Source organism: Vulpes vulpes, chromosome 4, assembly GCF_048418805.1.
Source record: "Vulpes vulpes isolate BD-2025 chromosome 4, VulVul3, whole genome shotgun sequence".
Classification (NCBI taxonomy): domain Eukaryota; kingdom Metazoa; phylum Chordata; class Mammalia; order Carnivora; family Canidae; genus Vulpes; species Vulpes vulpes.
This window is the reverse complement of record NC_132783.1, coordinates 37,471,446-37,488,124: the sequence shown is the minus strand read 5'-3', so window position 1 is coordinate 37,488,124 and position 16,679 is coordinate 37,471,446. Positions and strand designations below refer to the sequence as shown.

At 37.5% G+C, this 16,679-nt stretch overlaps 1 protein-coding gene across 4 annotated transcripts in view; it reads right to left on the bottom strand.

Moving 5' to 3' along the window:
- Positions 1-15,541: 15,541 nt before the first annotated feature.
- PAPSS1 (3'-phosphoadenosine 5'-phosphosulfate synthase 1) overlaps positions 15,542-16,679 on the bottom strand; it is a 183,279-nt gene continuing 182,141 nt past the window's right edge. For all 4 annotated transcript variants that reach the window (XM_072755517.1, XM_026017570.2, XM_026017569.2 and 1 more), the window contains one exon: positions 15,542-16,263. In XM_072755517.1, coding sequence (XP_072611618.1) covers positions 16,125-16,263 — 139 coding nt within the window. In that variant the 3' untranslated portion in view covers positions 15,542-16,124. The remainder of the gene's footprint in view (positions 16,264-16,679) is intronic.

The following is a 16,679-nucleotide window of genomic DNA, read 5'->3' as shown; positions in this document are numbered from 1 at the left end:
GCAGACTCTTTCCTACTTTCTAGGCAAAGAGCAAAAGTAAGTTTTGTGGGTGAGGCTAATTAAACAGAATTTCCTCTTTGATGCCTTATTTGACTCAGGCACAGAGACATTGATTTGGAGTATGAGTTCTGAGTAGGTACAATGAGGAAAAGAACAGCCACTTTGGTCCTATGATAAATAAGGACCAAGCTCATAGAATATAAATGCCTAGTATAAGACACTAGAGTTGAACACTCAGCTGACTATACTACTCAAAGCAACCTGCAGCTTCAATGCAATCCCTATCGAAATATCAATGGCATTTTTCACAGAACTAGAACAAATAATACTAAAATTTGTATGGAATCACAAAAGACCCCAAAATAGCCAAAGCAATATTGAAAAAGAAGAACAAATCTGGAGGTATCACAATCCCAGATTTCAAGATATTTTACAAAGCTGTAGTAATCAAAACTAGTATGGTACTGGCACAAAAACAGACACATTGATGAATGGAACAGAATAGAAAGCCCAGAAACAAACTCACATTTATGTGGTAGTTAATCTATGACAGGGGAGGCAAGAACATACAATGGGGGAAAAACAGTTTCTTCAACAAATAGTGCTAGAAAAACAAGACAGCTACATGAAAAGAATGACAATGGACAACTTTCTTATACTATACACAAATATAAACTTAAAATGAATTAAAGATCTACATGTGAGACCTGAAACCATAAAACTCCTAGAAGAAAATATAGGCAATAATTTGACATTGGATGTAGCAACATTTTTCTAGATAGGACTCCTAAGGCAAGAGAAACAAAAGCAAAAATGAACTATTGGGATTACATCAAAATAAAAAGCTTTTGCACAGCATAAAACAAAACAAAACAAAAAGCCACCAACAAAATGAAAAGACAACCTACAGAATGGGAGAAGATATTTGCAAATGATATATATCTGATAAGGGGTTGACATCCAAAATATATAACTTATACAACTCAACACCAAAAAAAACCAAAAAAACCCCACCAAATAATTTGATTAAAAAGTAGGCAGATGAGATAGCCTGTAACACCTACTCCTCTTCACCCATTGTGGCTATTCCCTGGCCCCTTCCCTTCGGCAACCATCAGTTTGTTCTCTGTTTATTTGTGTCTGATTCTGCTTTTTATTCATTTGTCTTGCCTTCTGTTCATTTGAGGTTTTTTTTTTTTAATTTAAGATTCTATATATAAGTGAAATCATATGGTACTTGTCTTTCTCTGATTCATTTCACTTAACATAATACCCTCTAGGTCCATCCATTTTTGCAAATGGCAAGATCTTATTATTTTTATGGCTAAGTAATATTCCATGATATATATATTTACATATATATCTCACATCTTCTTTTTACATTTATCTATTGATGGGCATTTGGGTTGTTTCTATATTGTAGCTATTGTAAATAATGCTATAATAAAGAGGGGGGTACATATCTTTTTTAATAGGAAGCCTGCATCATGTGTCTGTCGGTCATTTGTATGTCTTCTTTGGGAGAATGTCTAAGTCCTTTGCCCATTTCTTAAGAATGTTTTATTTATTCATTTATTTCAGAGAGAGAGAGAGAGAGAGAATAGGGAGAAAAACGAGGAAGAAGGGCAAGCAGACTCCATGCTGAGCATAGAGCCCAAGGTGGGGCTCAATCTCATGACTTGAGATCACAAACTAAGCCAAAATCAAGAGTCAGATGCTCAATCAGCTAGGCTTCCAGCTATGGAATGAATAAATCACAGGGAAAAAAAAGCACAGAATTCAAAATATAGTCAATGGTATTGTAATAATGTTATATAGTGACAGATGCTAGCTACCCTTAGGGTGAACATAACATAAAATATAGACTTGCCAAATCACTATGTTGCACACTTGAAAGCTAATGTAGCATTGTGTGTCAACTATACTTACAAAGAATCTTTTTTAAAGTTGTGACAGATACTAACTAAATGCTCAGTAATATCTTTAATTATTCCTAGAAATTCAGGGAAACTACCTTCTATGAAGTTAAATTTGGAGCCATGTAACCAATCCTGGCCAACAAAATGCAGAAAAGAGGCCCTTAAGGCCACTTTCAGGCCTGGTCCTAAAAACCTTTGTATGATCATCTTTGTTCTGTCTTCTCGCCCACAGAGATCAAGGAAATCCTAGGTTGAAAATAATAATGTCAAAAAATAGAATGATCTAGGGGCACCTGGGTGGCTCAGTCAGTTAAGTGTCTGCCTTCAGGGGATCCCTGAGTGGCTCAATGGTTTAGCGCCTGCCTTCGGCCTGGGGCATGATCCTGGAGTCCCAGGATCCAGTCCCACATCAGGCTCCCTACATGGAGCCTGCTTCTCCCTCTGCCTGTGTCTTTGCCTCTCTCTCTCTCTCTCTCTCTCTCTCTCTGTGTGTGTGTGTGTGTCTTGTGAATAAATAAATAAAATCTTTAAAATAAATAAATAAATAAATAAATAAATAATAAAGTGTCTGCCTTCAGCTCAGGTTATGATCCCAGGATCCTGGGATCCAGACCCACATCAGACTCCCTGCTCAGTGGGGAATCTCTTCCCTCCTTCTCTGTCCCTTCCCCCTGCTCATGTGCTGTATCTCTCTCAAATAAATAAATAAAATATTTAACAACCCCCGACCAAAAAAAAAAAAAAAAAAAAAAAGAATGATCTACATGAACCTGCAGACTGTGATAAGTGCAAGAAATAAACTGTTTTTGTATTAAGCCACTAACATTTTGAGATTATTATAGCAGTTAGTATTGCTTATCATGATTATGTGGTAAGAAAGTTCTGATTGTTCCACCTTTTACTACTGGCAAAACAAAACACAGAAAAAAAATCATTTTGAAACCTTAACAAAGAATTATACAAATTTATAGCTCATAAAGTGCCAGGGCATATTTCAGGTTCTGGAAGAATTCCTAATATGATTCTCTGTTACTCGTTTCTGGTTCCATACATTTGGCTTTTTCTTTTGACAAGCCACCAACATCTTTTTAATATCTTGAGATCTTTAGTTGGTTGAATGGTACCTATTGCCCACCCCAACCTCCAAAAAAGGTATGTTCACAATCCAATTCCCCAGAACCCGTGAATATGACCATACTTGGAAAAAGAGTCTTTGCAGATGTCATTAAATTCATGATCTTGAGATAGGATCTTCCTGGCTTACCCAAGTGGATACTAAATCCGATGACAAGTATCCTCATAAGAGATGTAAAAGGAAACACAGACATAGAGGAGGAGTTCATGTGAAGAGGGAGGCAGTGATTAGAGTTAGGCACCTGTAAATTAAGGAACACCTGGAGCCAGCAGAGGCTGGAGGGGGGCTGGGAAGGATTCTGCCCTAGACCTTCCAATGGGAACATGGCTCTGACAATACCTTGATTTCAGACTTCTGGCCTCCAGAATTGTGAAAGGATAATATTTTGTTGTCTTAAACAACCAAGCTTGGGGGTGTCTGGGTGGCTCAGTCAGTTAAGCATCTGTCTTCAGTTCAGGTCATGATTCCAGGATTCTGGGATTGAGCCCCCACATTGGGTTCCCTGCTCAGTGAGGGATCTGCTTCTCACTCCACCTCTGCCTGCGCTCCCCCTCCTTGTGCTCTCTCTGTGTGTCAAATAAATAAATAAAATCTTAATAATAATAAAAAAAACTACTGAGTTTATGGTAATTTATTATAGCAGCCTTAGGAAACTAATACAACAGAGTTCACCTTCCTGTAATGTGACTGGAGAGTATAATGCAGCATCCCTAGTTGCCCTTGACCTTCTTCTAAAGAAATTTTTTTTTTAAGATTTTACTTATTTATGATAGACATAGAGAGAAAGAGAGAGAGAGAGAGAGAGGCAGAGACACAGGAGGAGGGAGAGGCAGGCTCCATGCCCGGAGCCCGACATGGGACTCGATCCCGGGACTCCAGGATCGCGCCCTGGGCCAAAGGCAGGCGCTAAACCTCTGAGCCACCCAGGGATCCTGACCTTCTTCTAAAGAAATTCTTATGGGCTCTTTTGTCCTAATGGTTTTTACTGTTAAATTACTGTTAGAAATAAGCCAGGGATGACCAAAAGTAGTTTGTGACCTTTTGATAAGAGCTAACTTAATAAGTGTGATCAATTTATTTTTTAATACATGTATTAATTGTACCATAACACGTTGTTAATTATGGAATGTAAAAATAGAAGAATCTGAATTTTATTTTTTTTAAAGATTTTATTTATTCATTCATGAGAGACACACAGAGAGAGGCAGAGGCACAGGCAGAGGGAGGAGAAGCAGGTTCAAGGCAGGGAGCCTGATGTGGGAATTGATCCTGGGACTTCAGGATCAGGCCCTGGGCCAAAGGCAGGCGCTAAACGGCTGAGCCACCCAGGGATCCTGAAAAATCTGAATTTTAAACTTGAAAAAGATAAATATAACCTGTTTTTAAATAAATCTAAATTGTATTTATTAATGCTTCTCAGAACAGTTTTATACTTAAAATTTAACACTAATATTAATGATTTTAATGAACACACAAAATTAAATATTATTTGTTATGTTTTTAAACCTCAGTTAAACATTCTGTGATGTCACTGAGTTTTAGTGGCTATCATCTGAAAAGTGTTCCTTATGCAGATATTTAGATCCACATGGAAGAACTATATAATTGGTTGTAAAAGCGGGACTTAATTTTCAATGTTCTTGTTAAAACACTACTAGCAAATTTTCATCTTTCTGATATCAGTCTGTTTCTTTGTAAATGAATCTTATTTTCTTATTACCAAATCATTTCAAAACTCACTAACATCTCTATTTGAAGGATGCTTTTAAACAGAAAATTTAGATTCCGATTTTTTAGGTTTGAGAGAGGAAAATTTGTATGTGACGCATTCACATTGTTTTTGACAATAAAATCACATAACAGCGGGAGCGTTTCCAAACATCCAATTTCAAAATGCTTTGTTCATAGCAGGAGTTTCTTTTGAAAAGCAATTACTTTTTCATTGTTAAAACATCACTTTAAACTGGAGGACAGATTAAGTGTGTTTATATTTTCAAGAAATGTCGGCTGGGTAGCAAACTATTGACAACAACTTGTCAGCACAGAAGAGGACAGCAAATTTGGAACACTTGTCTTTTTTGTTTAAAAAAATGCAAAATGCATCTTTAAGTTGAACAACTTTTTAATACTTTGCCAGGAGACATATAGTGAGTGTAACTGTTAAGGTACAAAAGGATTTCCACAGTCTCTTTCCATCTCTTTCCAAAATCCATTGTTTTATTTTCTTTTTGTAAAACTAAGTGTACCAGCATTCTGTATCATGGAAAATGCAATAATACTTCAGGACAGGATTGTAGTACATGAAAGAGAGAGGGAGCAACATCAAGCCCACTGCTTGGTGGGACTCCTACTTTAATAAAGTGCAGAAATAACCACAACATATCTCCCTCCTAGCCTTTGCAATGTGACCTTGCAATTTGTCTTTGCAGCTTCCTCCATCAAGAGATAGAGACTATAGTGCACCCTTGAACAACATGGAGGTTAGCGGTACCCACCCTTGCACAGCCAAAAATCTACCTACAACTTTGGACTTCCCCAGAACTTAACTAGCAATAGCCTACTTTTAACTGGAAGCCTTATTGATAACAGAAGTCACTGATTAACATATATTTTGGGGAGGTACCTGGATGGCTCATTTGGTTAAGCAAGCAACTGTTAATTTTGGCTCAGATCATGATCTCAGGGTCCTGAGATCGAGTCCACCCACTGGACTCCACACTCAGCAGGGGGTCCTTAAGATTCTCTTTCTCCCTCTTCTTCTGCCTTCCCCCCACTTGCATGCTCTCGCTCTCAAAAATAAATGAATACATCTTTAAAAAACCATATATTTTGTATGTCATGCATATTATATACTGTATTCTTACAACAAAGTAAACTAAAGAAAATGTTATTTTAAAAAATCATAAGGAAGGGACGACTGGGTGGCTCAGCAGTTGGGCATCTGCCTTTGGCTCAGGGCGTAATTCTGGAGTTCCGGGATGGAGTCCTGCATTGGGCTCCTGCATGGAGCCTGCTTCTCCTCGCTCTGCCTGTGTCTCTGACTCTCTCTCTGTATCTCTCATGAATAAATAAATACAATTTTTTAAAATAAATAAATAAAAATCAATAAATAAATCATAAGGAAGAGAAAATACATTTATGGTACTGTGCTGTATTTATCAAAAACAAAACAAAACCTGCACAGTTTAAACCCATGTTGTTCAAGGATCAACTGTAGTTCCCCTCCCTTTAAATCTGGGCAGCTTTGTGACTTGTTTTGGCCAATGGAATATGGCAGGAAAAAAAAAAAGGAATATGACAGGAGCACCAGGGTGCATGTTTCAAATCTGGGCCACTAGACACTGAATGCTTCCGCTCTTGTTCCTGGAACTCTGTCCTCCGACTCCCACCCACCCCCACCGTGATCAAGTAGGGGCTTCTTAGAAATGCAAATCTCTCCACCCCTTCCCTCTAGAGATTCTGCTTCAGTGGGTTTAGGGATGCACATTTTTATCAAGCATCAGAAGCCATTCTGATCAGGAGGGCTTCAGATAACACTTCAGAAAAACCTGTGAGTCTTGATTACAGAACAGCCTCAACTCTAAGCATATTATAAGAATCAGAAAGTACATATGAATTAGTGTTCACTCATAGACTAAAACGTGTGCCGTCTTTGCAAAATTCCTGAGTTTGGATCTAGTCCTGACTTTGCATTTTATTAGCTCCCTGATCTTGAATAATTTCCCTAACCTCTCTAAACTTCAGTTTTCCTATTTATAAAATGGAAATTTTATTTAGCTCCAAGGTTATTGCAAGAATGAAATAAGCACTCAACATAGAACCTCGTGCACAGTAGATGTTCAACTATTTATTATTCTTCTCATTCATATATTGTTACCTTAAAGTACCTACTCCTCTCAAAGGGTTAATTTGTGATTCTGGACACCTCTAAACCACTCAACAGAAACTATCTCACACAAAGTTAGGCTCTGGGATCAATCACACCCTGGTTCCTATTCCAAACTCCACACCTATTAGCATGTGACCTTAAGACTTAACCCAAATGTCAGTTTTTGCATCTGTGAAACAGAGACAAAGGCATTACCTTATACCACAGGGCTATGAAGATTAGAAAAATTAATGTACAAAAAGCCCTTTACCCAATGCCTGGCACATTGTAATCCACAGCAAATACTGCCTGTTAGCATTATTTCCTCAGGGCTCATCCTCATACACCCTGAAATTCCAATCAAGGAAATTTTGTGTGGCTAGCTGTATCCTCTCTCTCTTGTGAGGAAAGCAAAGCCCCCACTCCAAACAGAATTCCTCTTAGGTCTCCGTGGCCCAAATTGGTCCTCATGGCTGATGATAGCTACAAGGGAGGCTGGGAAAACTGGTAACAAAATGATCAAGATCAGCCTAAGTGCTTCATGAACCTTCCTCTAGGGCTTGGCACATTGCCAATCTCAACACAATTAGGACCCTGTCTGTAAAGAAGGTGGAATGAAGACAACTCATAGTGTCCACCTTGAAAGGGAAGGAAGCAAACATATGTTCAACACCTACTATATGGAAAGTTCTGGAACAAGTACTGAAACATTTTTTAAAATCTCATTTAACTTAATACCCCAAACTCCCCTGTAAACAGAGCTCTTTGCTTTTACCATATTGTCTCTGCTCTCTTTCAGAGTTATCACAGTATAAATCCTCATTCTAGACACCTTTCTAAAAAGACTGTCTTTTAAAAGTTTCCACTTAATGTAAATTTAATCACTCAAAACTGAGTTTTCAAGTTTGTCTCTAAGCTATGTTATACTTTCTTTTCCTTTATTAAGGTTCTTTGTTCTCTTTTATTTCTGGCAGTAAGAAAAACTTTTTATGAAAATCTTGAGCACAATACTTTTAATCCATTAGATATATGAATAAAAGGAACCAAATCCCTTCCCTATTGTTCCAAAGATTTAAAAATATAAAGAACTTAAGACTCCCAGTACAGCTATTATTCGCTATATCAGGATCACCTTGAGAGATTGCAACATTAAGATTTTTCTTTTGTTCTCATGTTTTAAAAGGAAACTAAATGCAAAGAAAAATGTTAATACAATGCACATGATACAAATTAAAACATGGAAGTCAGGAAATGCAAAGGTGAATGATCTCATAGGAACCTTAGCTCGTGTACACTGACCACATGCATGATGATCTATCAGCACTACATACTTGGCGTTTCTGCTGATAAATCTGATGTTCTGACCACCAACCTTTGTGAATTTGTAATTGCCTGGACAGTCATTATAAGTGCAGAAGTGAAAAACTACTATTGGAATTATTGCTTTTTAAAATTCTTATTTTTGGGATCCCTGGGTGGCGCAGCAGTTTAGCGCCTGCCTTTGGCCCAGGGCGCGATCCTGGAGACCCAGGATCGAATCCCACATCGGGCTCCCGGTGCATGGAGCCTGCTTCTCCCTCTACCTGTGTCTCTCCAGTTAACCATGGACTGTAGCCCTTCCTTTTGTCCCACATATGCAGTGACTTTCATTTCACTTTTGTAGTTTATTTTAACTCTTTGTATCACAACATGAAGTTTAGTCGCATATATGGACACAGGCTTGGGAGGACGGGTCCTGTGTCCTTCACTGTAATATGTTTTACTCACAAATAAAATTCTTTAAGCAGTTTCCTTATCTAAACTTGAAAAAAATCTCTCTCTCTCTCTCTCTCTCTCTCTCTGTGACTATCATAAATAAATAAAAAAATAAAAATAAATAAAATTCTTATTTTTACTATCTGCATTTTCTCTACTTAAAAAATATAATTATTTGTATTCACAATATTTTAGTTCCTATGACCAGAAGAAATGTTACTGAATCAATATGTTGCTAGAAACTGGTCTACTGGTGCCAGGGTGGCCCAGTCAGTTCAGTGTCTGCCTTCAGGTCAGGTCATGATCTCAGGATCCTGGGATGGAGCCCTAAGTCTGGCTCCCTGCTCAGCGAGGAGTCTGCTTCACTCTCTTCCTCTGCCCCACCTCCCCAACTCAGGCACACTCTCTCTCAAATAAACAAAATCTTAAAAAACAAACTGGTCTATTCGGTGAACAGTTCAGTCAACATAGCCCTGAACTGAGTCAGGCTGAATGTCTGACAGTTGGATTATTTAGACGTTTTAGTTTCATAAACAACCAATCTCACTTCCATCATAGGAGGCAACTGAGCATACATCACCCTGATTTCTTTGACTTTGTAAGGTTAAATCTGCTGAAGGGTCTGGGTCTCCTCCCCTTAGCCATCGCCTCCTACCCACCCACTCCCCTCCAAGTCAGAGAAGGGAATGAAAGAGTGAGAGACACAGACTAACTATGGTGTGTATTGTTTCATGCCCCAAGCCCGTCTCTTCCTCTGGTAGAAACTCCATGCTGTAGAAGTGTTGGTCAGTCTGCTTTCCAAGCCAAAAGGTCTCTGACTCCACTATTCAACTCTGCTCTCAGAGCACAAAAGTAGCCATAGACCATGCTTAAACAAATGTGTATAGCCATGTGCCAACACAGCTTTGTTTACAAAGACAGGAAGCACGCCAGGTTTGCCAACTCCTGATCTGGGGAACTCTGCTTATCTTTTTCGTATTTTATCAGGAATATGGTCTATTTTATAGCTCAGTAACTCAGCACTGTTGTTTTTTTTTTTAAATATACACTGTTGCCTAATTCTATTCTGTATCTTGTCAACACTACTCTGATTCTATAATTTATCCTTCTAATTATAAAGCTTCTAGCCCTTGTACTCCAGATCCTGTTATTTTTCTTTACCTTCAACCACAATCCCAATTTCCCCCAGCCTTCATCTGCTGGGGGGTACAACTGAGTCAGGATACATGAGCTTTAATACCCATATTAATTAGTGATTGCCATAAAACAAAGTGGCTTAAAACAACTACTTATTATTTTTCATGAATCTTTGGGTGAGTCAAGTCTCCCCCTCACTTCTCATAATTTTCTTGCTTATTCTTGGTAGTTATTATTCCAAATGAACTAATAAAATTATTTCATCTAATTCACACACACACCCTAAAAAATTGAGGTTTTAAGTGCCTCAAACACTTATTAACCTTAGGAAGATTGACATTCCTAGGGTATTAAGTCTTTTCATCTAGTATGATAGTATACTGCTCCAGTTATTTTAGATGTTTTATATCTTTTCATAACATTTTATAGTTTTTCTCAACTAGATACTGTTCTTAATTTTTTGTTAAGTATTTTACAGGTTGTGTGGCTATCATCATTGGGACATTTTGGTTCCTAAACATGGGAAATTCCTGGAGAAATCTGAAACCAGCCCCCACACAGGGAGGGCAAGGAGGGGAAGAGGCAGGCTACTGCAGAGGGGATGTGGCAAGTTTAAGGAGCAGGGGAACCTATCTAGGAGGCTTGTCTAGGCAGCGTGAAGATGGATAGATCTCCACACCAGCCTACCAAAATCTTAAAAGATTATATACAGGGCTTAACAGGATTTACTCACTTGTACTTTCCAGATAGTCCCCAAAACATTGCTCTCTCAAGTCTGCATCCTTGAAAAGGGCTCCCACTCTGGCAGTGGGGGGTCACAAAAGCACATTTCAAAGCACAGAAGGCAGGTAGGATGAGCCCTCAGTTGACTGGGGTCATTGACCACTGGGTCATTCAGTGGTCATGGTCTCCCTATGACTTCCTCCAACAGATATTTTCATTTGTAGTCAATTATAATTAATAGAGATTTTTGGTTTTGCACATTTATCTTATATCCAACCTCTTTAACAGAGTTATCTTTTAATTTCTCTTCTAGCAAAATGATGTTATACTCAATTTTTATTTCAATACTCATTTTTAAACATTTGCTTTTCCCTTCTCCTTTCTTCATATTCTTTACTATGCCAGTTATTATTATAAGCTCTAAACAAAATAATACATGTAAAGCACTTAACACAGTGTCTGGCAAATAAAATTAAGCATTCAGTAAACATTAGCTATTAAGATTTTGATGATGTTTATTCAAGATAAATTTAAATTTTACACTATTTTTTATTCATCATCCTACTCTTAGCTATGAGATCTTTTGACAATATGAGCAGGAAAAGAATCCCTAGGTAGAAAACTCTGGGGAACAGTACAAAATTTCGTATTTCATATTCCTAATACCCTAATACGTTATATCCTCAGAGGACGAAAATAATTAGCTAATACATGCCACACCATCTGTAGTGCAATTCTAAAAGTCAAATATATTTAAGATTTTATGCTTTGATCAGGGTATCAAACGAGCTGAACTCAACTTTTAAATGAAAAGTGTAACACTTGCAAAATGTAGCATTAATATAACTAATGACCACATTAATTAAAGCAGACCTTCCTCATGAAACTTAATGTTGAGAACAAACTCCTTCTAATCCTGATCTTCCATTCCTCATCATTTTAAGACTTATCTTCCATTGATTCTGTTTCCCAAAGTGCTATTTTTTCAATAATTTTGTTTTTTGTATTTGATTAGTCTATGCTTATTTTAGACAAATGTGTGCTTTTCTGCTTTTTCTCTTGGCAAAAATGCACTTGTCTTCTTAATATAGAAACACAGGAGAAGCTGGACACAAGGAAAAAGTGAGAGAAAAAAGTATAATTGAATCGGGAACAGTTTTGATTGCCTTAGATTTGCATGTAACATATATGTGCATTTAGTCACTTTGTTCAGTGGACTAGAGAACAATATTATGAAGCAAAGATTATTACAAGGTCGCCTCTCAAAGATACTGCTATCACTGTGTTTCTCCACCACAAGACTGCATCTTTACATATAACAATAATAAAAAAGGAGCAGTGTTTTACACACATTGTCTCATATAATTTCTGACTATAACCTTCACTCCATGGATAAGGAAACTGAGTCCTCATGAAGCTGCAGGTCACAAAACCAAAAAGGAATTGGTCAAATTTGATTTCCAAGCCTAAATTCTTAATAACAAAACTATACCCTCCTTTAAGCTTGTTCTTCAGCTATAGCCAAACATCTAGATATCTAAGATTTTAACTTTCTTCTCAAAATTCTTTAACGGGTACATGTGACTAGCCCATTGGAATTAGACCACAACATTAATAAAAGTCAAATTCCTACAACTGTGCCTATTGTAATACACATATACGGGCCCCTAGACCGCACAAAATAGCACTAGCCACACTGAAGTTCAAAATCTTTTGGGACAAGTTCTGGGAAGCCAGGCAGGTGAATCCAGGTGTGTCAGATAGAATTCATCTTTCTTTTGAATTCCTCAAACTCAGGTGGTTTTTCTTGGGGAGGTAATTGTGAGCAAGGCCTCAGTATGTTTACTTTTAACAGATGCTTATGTTCTTTTGGGCAAGTGGATTGGTTGTGTTCTTGGGGGAAAACAAACACTTTTTGAAGAGGATAGGCTGGAGCTGTTGTGAGAAAGGCAGAGAGGGAGCCCATGTTCTAATTCATTTCAGCGATGTTTTTCTTTTCCTGACAAAGGCCGATCATTATAGATGCTCAGGGTTGTCGTTCTGGAAGATAAGGGTTTGTGATGAAATTTTCCATGTTTCCTATTTAATTCCCTCAAACTTAGGCTCTAAATTCCCTGGGAATCTGGGGAAGCAGCAAGTCAAGACAAGGAGGTGACTTTAATCTTAACAAACCCCTGCTTAATCGGCTCTCAAGTACATAAATTTAGGAAGGCCGGCTTTTAGCTCAGTCCAGAGAAGACTGCCTGGAATTTAGGTGGGCAGGATGTTCTTTGTGCAATTTATATATAGCTATATTCAAAACAAGAATATGTGGAGCAGGGAATGGAATCCAGCAGAAATATAACCAAAGAGGTTTGTAAGCCCTCTAAGAAATATACCACACGCATAAAAGAGGCCCAGTGGCCAAATACTTCCTTACTTTGTGAGCCAACCCACCCCTGGACACATATGTGCTAATAAAAATAGACCATATGTGGGGAGCATGACTTCCGAATTTTTCTTGATAAAGTATTTGAATGCTGACTTCCAAGAGATAGACATAATTGCTCCCCTCTTGAATAAAAATGAAACTCAAATATGTGGTCTTGATTACCAGAGTAGAACAGAGAATTGACAGATTTAAAACATTATATTTCTGCCAAGATGATTGCACTTTCTTTTCCTCCTTTCTTTAAAAAGTCTTTTTCCATTCCCTTTTCCAGTTGATGAATAGATAAAAATGGCACTGAGATTTCCAAGACCACTTGGCAGGAGAGGTTTGGTAAAAGGGTTGAATGTTTTAAAGATTGGTTTGGACTTTTTTTTATGAAGTGGGAAGAGGAAAAATTAAATTTCTATGTGTATCAGAGTTGTAGATTAAAGACACACATACCAACCTGTGGACAGGCAGAAATTATTGGGTGCTTTTATTTTCTTCCTCCTTTCTCTAGAACACACAAGTGGGTGGCCAATCCCAAGGACCCAGGATCACATTGTCATCATGTCCCTCCTTTGGTGGCTGGAGGCCAGGAGGCACAGAGGAGACTAGATTCACAAAAGAATCTAGTTTTATATTCTATATATGATAGAACAGAAAGTTCCTTTTTAGACCACATCTCATTTTAATGCTGTTAACTTCCCTTCATGTTTTCATCTTGATTTTATGAGTACAAATTTGTAGTTTTGAAAGGATGTTTCCCTAAGTGCCGAGTTTTTAAAAATGTTTTCTCCCATATTTTTAACTCTTAAAATATGCTGCTGAAATTTAACAGTATCAAGATTTTTATGTGAAATACATTTTTCTCACATGCTTATATCATAATCAGGGTTCTTGGTGGCAAACAATAGAAATTCCAGATAATTTTGGTAGCAATTTATAGAAAGGCTATTGAGTATCTTATAGAATCTATAGAAAATGCAAGAGAATGAGGCATAGGAAATGATCAGGAACAAAAGGGTGCTGGTATGGAGGACTGATCCATGGTCACACCACTGGAATACTGTAAATCAGATACTATATCTGCACAGGAGACCCTATCCCCATGCGCTTCCCTCCCACTTGACACTAATAGCCCCCAGAATCTCTCTACCACTGCCACCATGAAACCATAATTCATTTGGTCTCTATTATCTTTGTATCACTTCCCATTCAACATTTTAGGTAGGAGTTTGTAAATTATCTAGGTGTTATGTTATACCTTAGCTGTTTGTGGTTGGAGAATGAAAATCTATGGTGCCCTCCAACCTTTGTAGACTTATATAGAGTTCTCCTTAAACAGCTCTAGATAATGGGCTCCAAAAACATATCAACTGTCACCTCTAGTTGTTCCCATAAACATATCCATCCATATATGCTCTACATCATCACCTAATGATTTTTATTCAATATCCACTAGTGAATTAATCTATCCACTAGAAAATATCTACTCATAGTCTCCATACTATTTACCAACTTTCTCACTAACTGAATCCCTCTGTAATCCATTCATATTTTTTTGCATTTTTCTATTTCTCTGCCTAATGGTATTTTATTCCCATTTACCTTAATGACTATGCATTATCTCTATATATACTCTGACATCTCTTTTTAATGGTGAATTTTTAAGACCAGATCATGATTATTTCATACAAACTATGATCGCAAATAAAAAATGCTGGCATCCCCGGGGTGCCTGGGTGGCTCAGTCGGTTAAATGTCCAACTCCTGATCTCAGCTCAGATCTTGATCTCAGCGTCGTGAGTTCAAGTTCTAAGTTGGACTCCACCCTGGGTGTGGCGAGCCTACTTAAAAATTAAAAATAAGGGACACCTGGGTGGCTCAGTGGTTGAGCATCTGCCTTTGGCTCAGGGCATGATACTGGGATCCGGGATCAAGTCCCGCATCAGGCTCCCTGTGGAGAGCCTGCTTTTCCCTCTGCCTGTGTCTCTGCCTTTCTGTGTGTCTGTCTCTCATGAATGAATGCATGAATGATAAATCTTTTAAAAATAAATAAATTAAATTAAAATTATAATGGGTACTTGGGCGGCTCAGTCGGTTAGGTGTTCAACTCTTGATCCAGCCCAGGTCCTGATCTTAGGGTCATGTGTTCAAGCTTTGCATTGCACTCCACACCAAGCATGGTGCCCACTTAAAAAAAAACAATGCTGGTGTCCCAACCAAAACTGTATATCCAGCTCCTAAATAAACATCTCCACTTGAATAATCTACTTGAGGATATTCTACAAAAATAAACTTGATACACTTCCCCCTCCCAAATGGACTAATTGTTATCCCCCACTCCATCAGATCTCTGTTACTGGTACCACCACCTTAGGTGTTCAATAATACGAGAGATATTTGGGGAAACTGGTTGAGATTTTGGATAGAGAATACATTATCATCTTCCTACTTAAAAATTCACTATGAAACACAGCGTAGGAACTAATTATTAGATTCCAGTAATGAAAGATGCCTGTACTTCCCCTCCTCCATCAGATATGTTTCACAAGAAGGAAAGGTTATATATAAACAAAACATCACAGAAATAAGAAGCCAAAAAGTTTAATGTTATTGAATAAAGAAAGTTCATTCAGGGCTTATACAGATCATAAGAATAGATTATAACAGCTAAGAGATCAATAGCTTATTGGAAGGAGGAAAGCAGTTTATATTTTCAATGTAGAAAAAGAAAATCTAATTGCTACAGATGTCTTGTAAAATTCCCAAAACAAAGTCTAGCCAAGTTTATTGTCTAGTAGGTTTTTTTTTTCCCAAGGGATGAAAACTGAGATTCAATGTGTATACTATTGGTTACAACTAATATAACAGCTTGAAAAAATCATAAGACAGAAGCATAAATATAATATAAAAAGACAAGATTTTAAAATTGTACTGTAGGAATATTAACTATAATAAGTGGAAAAGATACATTAAAACCAGCCTTGTGTTACACTAGTTCAAAACAAAACTCATAAGGCAGACCAAAACCAATGCTAGTTAAGGAAAAGTGGTCTGTTTTTAGGAAGTGTGTCCAGACAGACACCACCACAAAGAAATGCCAACAGTAACTATGTGGTCCCCTCTTGTTACTCAGTGAAGTGTCAAAGGTGGAGTGACTGGGTCAATAGCTTAAGCTTTCTCCAAGGATTTGTAGTATTCCATCAACACGGTCCAGGCTTTGGGAGCCATGAAACCCTCTGGAGGTTTCTGGCCTTCTCGGGCAAGTTTTCGCATTCGTGTTCCTGAAATAAATTCAAAGTCTTCATGGCTGAAAGAGAAAAAAAGAAAATGTTTTCCCATTTTTAGAATCTTAATGATAGTGAAAATTTAAAAAGCAGTTGTTTTCCTATTCGTGGTAGATAAGCTTAATGGGAAAAAAATCTGGGTAAAACATAATACTTATAAATGAATGATCAATCTGATTTCAAATTTGTCATTGAATAAAAAACACCATGCTATCAAAAATGACACATTTTTAGAACTAGGAAATGAATTTTAATTGAAATGTTTATTAGATCATTATATATTCACATACAATTGTAAGAAATAATACAGTGAGAGGTCATGTACTTTTTACCCAGTTTCCCCAATGATAGTATCTTGTAAAACTATAGCATAATATCACAATCAGGTTATCAGCATGGACATAATCTACCAATCTGAATCAGATTTCCCCAGTTCTAC